Genomic DNA, 12,856 nt, shown 5'->3' with positions numbered 1-12,856 from the left:
ATTAAGCACAAATGTGCCAAACACTTCACATATAGTGTTTCATTTAATGCAGCAACCCTGCAGGATTGGCATTAACCTCATTTTGCAGATGGGAACTCTGAAGCTCAATGAGGTTAATTAATTTGCTTAAGTCATAAACAAGCAAATGTGATTCTCAAGAATTCCAAAACCCTTGCTCATTTTACTGGCCATGCTGTTTTCTTGCACTTTATCTAGAAAGAACAGGACCCAAGCATTCAGCTTCCCAGCTGTTGTCTCCTATCAGGCCTGATTGACACCTTCCCTCTACCACTATCTTCCAGAGAGTAGATAACACAGTTGGAAGTGCTATCTAGAACTCAAAGAAATGGGTAGATTTGGGGGCTGACCCAGAGCATGGGAGAATGGGGACTAGAGCTAGGACATTTAGAGGTCTGAGGTCTATGGCCCATGACCCTGCAGCAGCACCTGCAGTCCAGTGAGTAGACATTTGGTTGAAGTCTTAGGCCTCTGGGAAGGTGACATTACCAGGGAATAAAAGGGTGGAGCCTGTGACTGAGGGGGTCATATCCAAGATTGTGTCTCTGGGTGAGCGGTCAGTGTTCAAGGTGGTATCTATGGACGAGGAAGTGGTATCCAAGATTGTTCCTGTGACTGAGTGGTCAAGGCCTGTGGCTGAGGGAGTGGTGTCTTCATCTGATGGGGTAGTGTCTGGGATTTGGGGACGACAGTGCATCCAGTTGTGGGCAGTATCTCTGGGATAGCCCTTCTTTACTCGAAGCTGCCGGTTGAGATGCCAATACTGTTTGCCCTTGAAGAAGTAGACGCGGCCATCCTGCCAACTCATAGCGGCTGAGAGCTGGTCTGGCACTCCTGTAAACAACCGCTTGATTGGCTTGGGGTAGTGGCTGAAGTCAGGTCGGGCCAGCTCATCCCACTGCCAGTACCCGGAGCCCTAGGAGTGGGGTAGATAAGGAAAAGAGGAGGATGAGGAGAGGGCTCAGGGGCCCCAGCTACCCTCAGACCACTGCAGCTGCAAATCTCCCTTTAGGAGCAGGTCTTAGCTTCTTGGTGGGAGGTTGCCTGCCCATCCCTTAAGAAGGGATTTACCCTTGCCTTTAAGTATATACCTTAAAGAGGAACACCTTTTGGTTGACTGGCCAATAGAGAGCTGCATCCAGGTTGGGTTCTACCCTATTCAGCTTCTTGGGGAAGCCAGGAGACATCTTGAAATTAATATAGCGCCACACCTTGTCTCCTGAGAACATACAAGAACAAGTCACCTCTGTCCTCAGGTGATAGTTTCAGTTCCTCCTTTGCACCCTCTCAGAAACTTCTCATCTCTCCCTCCCTTTTATAGCTTCTTTGATGGTAGGCCCTTCTTGGGTAAGACACATAAATTAGTCCCTTTACCCTTAAAGAAGTAAATCCATTGCGTTCGAGGAGAGTAGACGGCAGCATCCAGGTTTCCTGGGAGTCCCTCCCAAAGAGCAGACACTTGGAACAAGGGACCAAGCCCTGAATCTGTCACGGTCCACACATAGCTCCCCTTGAAGGCATAGGTCTTCCCACGGGGCCCTGAGAGCAAAGATGCATCAACAAATTAAAAAGATAGGGGTCAAAAGACTTGTGGTTATCTCAGACAGGCTGATAATTTGCCCTCCTCCTACAGGCTGATTCCTCAAAAATTCATTCAACTTTAATTCGTTAAGATTAAGGGGGCAGAGAAGGAGGACCCAGAGTTCAGCCTGTCCTTTGTTGTTCAAAGCAATTGAGCTCTGATCCACTCAACGAAACAAAAACCCTACAGATAACTGCTCCCCCTTTGGGGGCCTTACTTTCCACCCCAGGTGACTTCCAAGTTGTCCTTCATTGCAGGTACAATACCCTCTTTAATAGACATTCCAGTTAATGTAGTTTTCTCCATCTTGCTGTATTTCCAGATGTGTTTTAGTGGCTCTTACAGGGTAGCAACCTAGGGAAATGCCTGCCTCGCCCATCTTTAATTTGGCCCTGAACCCTCCCTCCTCATGCCACATGCCTCCTTCCATGACCACTAACTCCTGCCTGATACCTAACCTCCACTGCTCATACTGCTATCCCATGTCATTCCCATTTGTCCAGCCTCGAGGTCAGCGGGCTGCCCCACTGCTTGCCTATAGCCTGGAGGGGAAGAACCTCACCCAGCATTATGGCATCCAGTTCACCACGGCAGGGGTCTGGCATGGGACTGGGTTCTGTGGGCATTTGGGGTACAGTGAGGAGCTCCGTCTCTTCTTCCTCATTCCCTACCTCAGGGCTCTTCTTGCCTGCAAGGTAACATAATGCTGCTCAGGGAGAGAACTTGTAACTCGACCTCCTCACGCTCCTGTAAGTTTGGCTCAGAGGCCCCATAGAGAAGAGGAAAGGGAATCCCAGAGAGTTTCCCTGGGTGGGAGGCAAGATCATATTGATATCAGCAGGAGACATGTTTTAGTTTAGGGGGAAGGAGATTTGCTGGAATCTTCGTTCTCCCCCAAAAATGAGTCTGAGGGGAGAGAGGCCCCAAAGGAAGATTAGATGTGGAAGTGTCAAAAAACAGTTCCTGAAAATATAAGTCTGAATAACTGGGCAAGAGGGAGAGAAATAAGCCAAGCCATTTCCCTCCATGGAGGTTAGACCTGCCTCTTCAAGCCTGAAGAGATGCTGATCAGACTGACCCTCATGATCACTAGGGGAAAGGACTACCATAGAGAGCCTGGATCCCTGCCACATCATCTGGGTGCAGCTTGAAGTGGGGCCGGTAGCCAGAGTAGACAGGGGCCATGAGGGCTTTGGTATATCGGGAGTGCCCAAGCCCCAGGGCATGGCCCAGTTCGTGGGCTGCAATGATGCGAAGGTTCACCCCGTGGTAAGTCCTCTCGGTCCAAAGCTCATCTTCATCAAAGTGCACACTGCCCAGCTCTGGGATGTCGGCATGGGCCAGGACTCTCCCTGGACAAAGGCAAAAGTGGACAGGAAAGAGGTCAGAGCTCCTAGGCTAGAGCTCCCCTGCCTGTTATAAACTCCATTACTCCATTCCCATAAAATTCTCCCATCTATGGTCACTGTCTCTTGGATGCCACTCTCTCTTCTTTCAGATTCCTGTCATCACTCAGTTCTCACAGGGATGCCCATCACTCTGCCACTTGATCTCCCAACCACTCTCTCCTCTCTGGCCCAGTCCTCTCTGAGGTGTGCCTTGAGCAGGGTCCCAGGGAGGTAATCAGCTGCTCCCCAAGGGAATGTTAGGTGGTCAGAGAGTGTAGGGTGCAGCTGGGCATAGGGACCAGCCTAAACATTAAGGTTCCAGAGTCCCTGGCTCAAGGGGACAGAGATAATCTCAGAGGTCTGTTTGGTGAGAGCCAAGAGCTGGTACCTACCAGGCCCATCAAAGGTATTAGAGCAGTACGGGCTTTGGCGGCCATGGAAAGAGAGGCGGATGTCAGCCCAGCCAGCCTTCACCTCCCGGAAGGTCAGGGGGGCCACATTGCTCCAGTACTGGAAGGCTTGAAGCAGAGCTGCCCGGGCTGTGTGGGATGGAAGGGTGGAAGGCAGGTTCAAGATGCGGAAGGTCAGGTGCTTCTTTCTCCAGCGGCCTGGTTATTGGACCAGAAAATAGATCAGGAACAGGGATCTTTCTGCCAACCCCAGAGAGCTCTGATGAGTTTGTGCATTGATTCAGCAAAGCTATGTAACAACCCCTCCAGACAAGTGATAATCGGGTAATCACCAGGTAACCATCCATTCAACACTTAGCTAGTCCAGGCTGTCCATGCCACCTCTGCCTATACCTCCCTTTTCCAGGCTCAGGCCTCACCCAGCAGCAGATATTTAAGGGTCTTCTGGTTGAAGGGGTCCTCCAGACCACAACGGGGTTGCCTCATGCGGGCCCTTGTGGCATCATCCAGCTGACCTGAGACTGGGAGCTCAGATGCTTCCTGAAAAGCTCTGAAAAGAGGTAGAGGATAGGTCTAACAAGGTAGGGGAATCTGAAATGACTGGGAACTGGGGAAAGCTCTTTGGCCTTCTGCTGCCCAATGTGATAGCTGAAAAAGCACAGTCTCTGAAGCTGATGGCGTCACTCCCGTATCCAGTTCTTATAATTTGGACCTTCTCTTCTGTTCAGGAGATACGATGATATTCCAACTTCACCTCCCCATCTCCAGTCTCTTATTTGGATAAGGTTCCCCTCTCATGGTGCCTTTCCCCCCACACACTGCAATCTAACCTGCTCTGGAGACTCTCCCACCACTGTTCCCACCTGAGGGCCTGTCATCCCTCAGCCTTCTCCCCTCCTGGCTGGATACCCCATCCCAGCCCAGCCTGCTCTGGAGCAATTTCATTCATCGGGCACTGCAGTCACTGTGGCTTTTCAAGGGATCGCGAACATATGTGAGAGCAAAAAGAAAAATCCAATGGATCCAAAATATAAAAAGAGAACTTCAAAATAGAAATAAATGATGAATTAAATGTCTACAAAAGGAAACATCATGTCAACTACCCAACCCCAACTCAATTCAACTCATAGTTTTACATATACATTATACTTAATGTGGAATGTGACTCAATATTAGTATTTGAATACAATGTGGAGCTTCCAAAGGAGTGCTTAGAGCCTTAGAAGATCCACTAACTGCTTCTCATCTTTGAATCCCCATCTCACCCCATGCCCACCACCCTAACAGTGATAACCACCCATTCCCTAGGTCCCAACATGGATTTGGGTCAGGCAGAGGTGAGCCTAGGGAGAGGAAGAGAGGAGAGGAGGAAAGACCTTGCAACCTCAATCCTTGCATGCTTCTTATGATCTCTCACCTCAGAGCCTCCTTGATATCTTCCAACTTGAAGTTATCAGGTCCTTCTAGAGGCTTCTGTAGGTACCCATATTGCAAAAGGTAATCCTATGACAGAGGTAGGGTTTAGCAGAATAAAAAAGGGGGTTAGTGTCAAGGTAAATCCTCTAAGGGACCTAACAGGCCCATGAGGATAGGTGGGAACAGATGTGGAAGGATTGAAGGAGAGGCACCTTAGGGAAGGGGCTCAAGTGGAACAAAAGGAAGGAGTGGGAGATGGGCAGGGGTAGATTGTGGAGTAGAGGAAGGAAGGAAAAGGCAGGCAGGTCAGGAGGGAGGCTTGGATGGGACTACAGAACAGTACCCCAATCCACCCCCTGGCCTAGGTCCCTTGTACCCAGGGGACTCACCATTGCTGCCTCCTTCTCTGCAGGCCCCAGGGCCCGGCCTGTGACTGTCATGGGAAGTAGGAAGCCCAGCCACAGCGGCCACCAGTTCATGGTCCCACCAGGCAGGAGCTCCAGAGGCTGACTGTGGCCCCTGCCCTGAAATTTCTGGGAGCCTCAGGGATCAGGGATAGGTGTAGGGGGGCTCTTGCCTCCAGTTCTTTTCACTCTTAAGTCTCTGGTCCTCTTTATAAAACTTCAGGGGAGGGGAATTGGGGGGAGTGGCAGGGGGAGGTGACTCAGCTCAGAGATATGTTGTAATTCACCATTAACCCCTGCCCTGCCAAGAGTGCAGCGTCAAGAAGACCCATGCCCCAGGGTCTTCTGTTGGAGATGGGAAGACTTTTCATACTGTTCCGGGGGTGGGTATTTTAGGAGGATGAGAAGCAGAATCTTTGCAGATAGAGATAGGGACCATGACCATCTCCTGGAGCTGGACATTCCTGTGCCCCAGGATCCCTGCAAAACTCCTCATCTTCAACCTTGATGTCTCTCTGTCTACTCTGAAATGGGGGGGGGGGGGGGCGGATAAAAGCTAAGAGGTAGAAAGCAGCTTAGGTGCTTGTGTTTCAGGTGAAGGAATCAAGGTTGAGGTCTTAGATGTTTTTGTTCCCAAGACCAAGTTGGGAATTTAAATGCTCTTGAAGCCCACTTGTGTCTGTTTTAATAAAAAGTCCTGATTTCAAGAATTTCATGAGCCTGGTAAGGGAGTAGAAGTTAACAAGGGCACAAAGAAGTAAAGGGTAGGAGCCCTAGCCAGTTTTGCACAGTGGTTAGAGCGTCGGCCCTCAGACTGAAGGGCCCAGGGTTTGATCAATCGATGTGTCTCTCACACCTTTGTTTTTTCTCTCTCTCTCTTCCTCTTCTACTCTTTCTGAAAAGCAATGGAAAAAATATCCTCAGGTGAGGATTAAAAAAAAAGAAGTAAAGGGTGGGAGACTGTTCACAGGGAGCTTACAGCCAGGGTAAGGCCAACCCAAGTACCTGAAATGAGGGGAACCAGGATGCCAGGCAGGGGGTGCCCATCCTAAGAGTTATGGGGTTGTGGAAAGGGTTGCTGAGAGGAGAGACTTTGGAGGCTGCCTATGACTTGGATGAGTGAAAGGGTACTGAGGGACAGGGACAGTGTAGATCTTGAGTAAAAGTGCAGAGCTGAGAAAAACCAGCTGTGCTCAGTAAGTCCTGAGGATCTGTACTACTTCATTCATCACTGAGTCCCTAGTGTCTACCCCAGGCTAGCTTAATGCTTCAGGTGGTGCTTAATAAATATTTGTCAAATAAATGACCATGATGGGAACCAGAGGCTAGAGGGTCCTAAATGCTATATAAGGAAGAAGAGAAAAAGTTAAATTTTAGAAACCTACTGTGCATTAGTTGATTTCTATCTCATTTAATTCTCATAACCCTCTTATGAGGGAAGAGTTATTCTGGCCATTTTTAAAACATGTTTTTATTGATTTTAGAGAGAAAGGAAGGGAGAGGGATAGAGAGAAACATCGATGAGAGAGCATAGATCAGCTGCCTCCTCCCCTTGCACTGGGGATTAAGCCAGAAACCCAGGCATGTGCCCTGACTAGGAATCAAACTGTGACCTCCACGTTCAAGGGTCGAGACTCAACCACTGATCCACAGCAGCCTAGCGATTCTGGCCATTTTTTGTTAGAGGAAATGGAGATCCAAAGAGGCAACCTTGACTAAGGACATGAAGTTCCTAATTGGTCTGGCCTATATTCAAACCCACTGCTGACTCCATCCATAACCCATGCTCTTTCCATGCACACTGACTCTTAGAGCTTTATTCTTTTTTTTAAAATTGATTTTAGAGAGGAGGAGGAGACAGAGGGAGAAATATCGATGTGAGAGAGATACAACAAAGGGTGTTGCCTGCTGCAAGCTCTCGAACCAGGGATCAAACCTGCAACCTAGGTATGTGCCCTAACCAGGTTCAAACCCGTGAACTTCCAGTGCACGGGACGACTCTCCAACCAACTGAGCCATACTGGCAAGGGCTAGAGCTTTTTTCTTTAAATGGTTAGGAGCCAGGGAAGGTTCCACTATCATTTATGCATCACACAACATTTGTGTACTGTTCAAATGCACAGGGAAGTAGTGATAGGTATGGGGGAAAGGGTTACTAAACTCATGTTCTCAATAGGACTCTAATTTCGACTCCTTCCCCACACTGCAGCCTGAAAGGCTGATAGACTGCAGGGGAAACCTTCACACCCCAAGATCGAGGCTGGGGATATTCCTGACTCATATTGTCGCCCTCAACGATGCTGGTCACCTTGACCCACCCTGCACTCAACTGGTAACAATCAGGTGACTAAGTCCCAAATGGCCAGTGACAGGCCAAGGAGGACAGAGAGCTTCTGACTGATGAGTCACAGAGGCCATGACCGAGGCCACCACTGAGGTTGATGCCCCCAGGAAATGATGGGGTTGGGTAACCAGCTCATGCTCAGCCCCCTGCAGGACTCTTTCTCCATCCTGCCCATCTGTCCCTCTTTTTCCATACCCCACCCCTCAGTCTCTCTTCTTCTTCTTTAAATATATTTTATTGATTTCAGAGAGAGGCAGGGAGAGGGGGAGAGAGAGAGAAACATCAATGATGAGAATCATTGATGAGCTCCCTCCTGCACGTCCCTGACTGGGGATGGAGCCCGCAACCCGGGCATGTGCCCTGACCAGGAATTGAACCGCGATCTCCTGGATCCTAGGTCGATGCTCAACCGCTGAGCCACGCCGGCTGAGCCTCTTCTTTTGAGAACAAGACATGGACCAATTGAAAATTATAATTTTTTTCTGATTAAAGTTGTTGTTTTTTCTGAATAAAAGTTATTCATTGCTCATTGTAGTAAATTTGGAAAATACCAAAATAAACAAAGGAGAAAATGAAAACCACTAGTAAGTTCTACCCAGAAGAGAACCACTAGTAACATTTTGATGCATTTACTTGAAACCGTGGCTCTGAGTTCGGCTCGGACGCTGCCTGCCCAGCCTCACTCAGCCCCTAGAGACAGGCCGGGATGGGAGAGAACCAGCAGGAAGTAGTAAGGATGGTGGGGGAGGGCCAGGAGCTGAGGGCGGTGGGGGAGAGGAGAATACAGACCAGGAGGGTCTGAGGAAAAGGCGGGAAGTAAGATGAGCGTGACTACAAACTACTCCCTCCCCTTAGGTACCTCATATAGGAAAAAGGCGCGGGTGGGGGCTGCTTAGGAGTGTGTGTTAGTGAGAGGTGGTGGTTATCATGGCAGGTAACAAACAGTGGGCTCACTCTGGCCTCGGAAGGCCCTGGGGGATGGAACCACCTTCTAGATACTAAGAATCCAGGAGAGAATAGTGTAAAATAGTGAAAGCTGCTAAATAGTTTATTTATTTAAATCTCAACAATAATTCTGAGGGCTGGTATTATCCCCTTTTTATAGAAAAAGAAAATGAGTCTCTAATAGGTTGCTTTGGGTCACACAGCTGGAAACAGCAGGGCCTCAGGCTCAAGCTATGATCTTTGCAGCCTCCCAAGAGTTTCCACGGGCACCCAAACAAACCCCCCAAGAGCCGGGAGCTGCAGGCAGAAGACAGGGCATATGCGCAAGAACCGCATGACTAAGTCTGTTCCCATAATGGCGTCATGACCACCCCTTCTGCCAGCCCCACCCCCTGAGCCAGGCTGACCCAGCTCTTTTTCCCTCTGAATTTGTCATGTCTCGCTGGGGGAGACGTGGGAATGTGTGTGAAGGGTTAGAACATGTGGTCTGCCTGCCGCAAAAAGAGAACTTGATTCTGTGAGAGAAAGAACTCCTGGGTTCTTTGGCGTGCTTGCTCCCTTCCTGCAATCAGTTTCCCTCTCTGCCCACAGATTGTGGCAGAAGAGTTTGTATAGAAATATTTTTAATTATAGTATGTTAAACTGTCACGGGGGGATTAGGTTAGAATCTGAGAGTACGTTCTAATGATCAGAAGCTTTGGGTATATGGGTGGAGGGCAAAGGTTTGTAGTCTCTAAGCCCAAGAGAAGCCAATTTCTAAACTGTCATCCACCCCCTCTGATAGATACCCTTACTCAAATGGGGTGGCCTGAAGGGCTACATCCTGGTTTATAAAGGGCAAGTCTGGGTCCTGAAACTGGAAACTGGAGGTGAGAAAAAGGTAAGTAGTAGCCAGGTTAAGGCCAGCCCAGGCAGATCTAGAGATGCTGGTTTTCTCCTCAGGGAATCAAGATAAAGGGAACTTTCTCTTGCTGAATGGGGTTGAGTTATTGCCAAGCCGTTACTCTGGAAACCTCTGTTTTTAAGAAGAAACCTGCCCACACACATGCACTCCTTTAATTAGCCATGAGTTCTTAGAAGCCAGATGGGAAACCATGGCCAGGATTGTGCACAGCTGGAACTGGTTAGTGATCAGGGAAGTGGGAGGAGTTTGGGAATGGCTCAGGCCTTGGGCCAGCACATTGTGTTCCCAGGATGCCCCAAACTACCTCGACCTCCATTAAGAACACTCTGGAATTCCCACCTACCCACTGGCCCTGGAACACTCACCCACTAGGGTCCTGCCTGAACTGGCTCAATTGAAAGGCCATCAGACCCAATTCTTAAATTCTTCAGCTCCTGTCAAAGTGTGAGAGGGACCAAGATCTGCCTCCCTTCTCCAGTTCACAGAAAAAGGTGTTATCCCACAGGACTTCCCTGGAGATTGCTGTAGGCTTCTGCTTGTGGTCCCATAACCCAGCAGAGTGCCAAAGGGATGCGTGAAGGGATAAATTCTAGCCTCTGAAACAAAGAGGAGAGTAAAGAAATAAGGAGCATAAATGTCCTTTCAACATTTGGAATGATAAGGAAATGGTAGTTACAAAGAATTTTTGCTCCCTCTGAGAATGACAGCCTTTTCCTTAAGAAAAACCAAACTGATCTTTATTGCTTTTCCCAAGGAAAGTGGAATGTGGGGGAGCACTTGGCCTCGTGTCCTCATTCTGTGACCCGAGGAAATAGATCTGTCCTAATACTTGGAGACTGTCATGGGTCTGTAAAGTCCATCTTTGTCTCCTTTTTTGTTGTCAAAAGCATTTTATAGGGGGTTGGCAAGGAAAGAAGTTCAGCACTGACTTCCCCTTTTGAAGAGGGTAGTAACTAGGTAGGGGAGGGAGACTTGGAAAAGATTCAATTCTATTTCTGCCACACCAGCAACGTAGAGAGGGCTGTTGGGGTGACAAGGCTGCCCTTGATGGGGGAACTATGTAGGAAAAGGGGTTGCCTCTGTATCTCCTGTTTTTCCCCTAACTTACCTAAGAAGGATAGTGGGTGCTCACCAGTGTGGTTTGGGTTTTTAGTGGCTTCATTAATTTGACAACAGCGAAAGAGTTGACATTGTGTACAAGTATATCCTCATAAAGGGAGGAAGAGCTTGGGGTTTGAAAGTGCCAGAGGGGCACAATTCCAGTTTGAGCTTGAGCTACATGCAGCTTTGGTATAATGAGCACCACCCCTCACCTATGAAAGAAGTTTTTGAGATGGGAAATAGGAAAAGATAGCTAAGGGAGAAGAGCATTGATCTTTTTTTTCAATCCTCACCTGAGAATATTTTTCCATTGATTTTTAGAGAGTTGAGGGAGGTAGGAAGGGGAGAGAGAGACAGAGAGAAACATCGATGTGAGAGAGACACATCAATTGGTTGCCTCCCACAACTGGGGCCCTTGACCAGGAATAGAACCCTCCACCCTTTGGTCTACAGGCCAATGCTCTAACCACTGAGCCAAACCAGCCAGGGTGAAGACCATTAACCTTAAGACTGAATTCTCAGATTTTTTTTATCCAGAAGCTAATCTTAAGGATGTGTATGTTTGCCTATTGCTCATTAAAATATATATATATATATCTTTATTGATTTCAGAGAGAGGTGGGAGAGAGATGGAAGCATCAATGATGAGGCTGATAGGCTGCCTCCTGTGTGTCCTCCACCGGGGGTCGACCCTGCCACCCAGGCATGTGCCCTGACCGGGAATCAAACCTCAATCTCCTGGATCATAGGGCAGTGCTCAAACACTGAGCCACGCTGGCCGGGCTTATTGCTCACTTTTGTAAGACCCATTATAGTGTTTGTGTGCGCGTGCGAGCTCTTTATTATGGAAGTGATGCTTCTGTTGTAAAAAAAAATGAGATAACTGTCTGCCTGCTTTCAAAAAGGAAGCCAGATATTGATGGGATAAGAGCACACTGAAAGGAAAGAATTGAGAGATCTTTGAAAATCAAGAGCTGGAACAGGTGGAAAAATATCCAGTTGATCACTGACCACAAAGCAAGGCTGCCCATTGACTGCAATAGCCCGGGTGGTCAATAAGATCAGAAAGAACTGAGCAGCAAGGTTGTTAACCCTCTGCTATGAGGCAAATGGTGGTAGCCAGTAGCAAAAATGGAGTAAAAGAGAAACAACTGAAAAAGGCAATCAGGCCCTGGCCCTTGTTGCTCAGTGCTTAGAGGGTCAGCCCTCACACCAAAGGGTTGTGGGTTCGATTTCTGGTCAAGGGCACATATCTGGGTTGCAGGTTGATCCCCAGCCGTGGTCAGGGCCATGTGCGAGAGGCAACCAATTGATGTGTCTCTCTCACATCAATGTTTCTCTCTCCCTCTTTTTCTCTCTCCCTCCCCACCCCTCTTTCCCTTCCACTCTCTCTAAAAATTAATGGGGAAAAATATCTTTGGGTGAGGATTAAAAAGAAAGAAAAAAGCAATCAGGATGGGGGCTGAAGTAGCACGGGAAACCAAACCCAGCTTGAATGGAGGGCAAATTGAAAGAGTTCTTCTTCTGGCTAGCAGACAGAATGTACCTTTGCAAATATAAAGAATAAGTACAGTATTGGCAAAAGTTGTCTTCATCCATTAGTCATTGCTTCACTGATTGAATCTACCAGTGCTTCTTAAAATTTTCTGACAAAATTCCCCAGGTAGATTATGAAAAGATATGCTCAGAAGGTAGAGGTGTGTGTATGTAACTGCAGTGGTCACTTCTTTGGGGTATTGGTCCATCTCACAATGATTACCCCTTCTCTGTCCCCCTTCCATGGGGTCACATGGGTGGCTTCCAGCAGCCATGTTTATGCTATGTAAAACTAAATATAGAATTCTAGGTTGATAGTTTTTTCTCATTTGAGTACTTTAAACTGTCTTCTGATCTCTATAATTTCTGGTAAGAAGTCCATGGTAATTCAAATCATTGTTCCCCTGTATGTAATGTGTCATTTTAATCTGGCTTTTTTCAAGATTGGCTCTAATTTTTGGTTTTCAGTAGTTTGACTGTGATGTGCTTAAGTGTGGTTTGCTGAGCTTCTTTTATCTGAAAATTTATGTCTTTCACCAAATGTGGGAAGTTTTTTCAGTCATTATTTCTTCAAAGACTTTTCTACCCTATTCACTCTTTCCTCTCCTTCTGTGACTCTAATTACATATATATATATTAGATTTCTGATATTGTCCTACAGTTTTCTGAGGTTCTGTTCATATTTTTCAATCGTTTTAAAAATAAATATGTTCTTCAGACCAGATCATTTCTATTGATCTTCAGATTCACTGACTTTTTCTTAGGTTGTCTCCCATCTGCTATTAAGTCCATTCAATGATTTTAAACT

General features: G+C 47.6%; 1 protein-coding gene across 1 annotated transcript; it reads right to left on the bottom strand.

The window, feature by feature from the left end:
* Nucleotides 1-1,156: 1,156 nt before the first annotated feature.
* MMP19 (matrix metallopeptidase 19) lies at nt 1,157-5,344 on the bottom strand. The gene is given in 9 exon segments (XM_087814627.1): nt 1,157-1,237; nt 1,393-1,557; nt 2,059-2,112; nt 2,114-2,288; nt 2,707-2,952; nt 3,381-3,596; nt 3,818-3,948; nt 4,816-4,901; nt 5,204-5,344. Coding segments are annotated over 8 exon segments (1,161 nt in total). The 5' UTR covers nt 5,294-5,344; the 3' UTR covers nt 1,157-1,237; nt 1,393-1,394.
* Nucleotides 5,345-12,856: the final 7,512 nt, after the last annotated feature.

This window comes from Miniopterus natalensis, chromosome 2 (assembly GCF_054644295.1).
Source record: "Miniopterus natalensis isolate mMinNat1 chromosome 2, mMinNat1.hap1, whole genome shotgun sequence".
NCBI lineage: Eukaryota > Metazoa > Chordata > Mammalia > Chiroptera > Miniopteridae > Miniopterus > Miniopterus natalensis.
The sequence above is the reverse complement of the archived record's forward strand: the minus strand, read 5'-3'. Positions and strand labels throughout refer to the sequence as shown.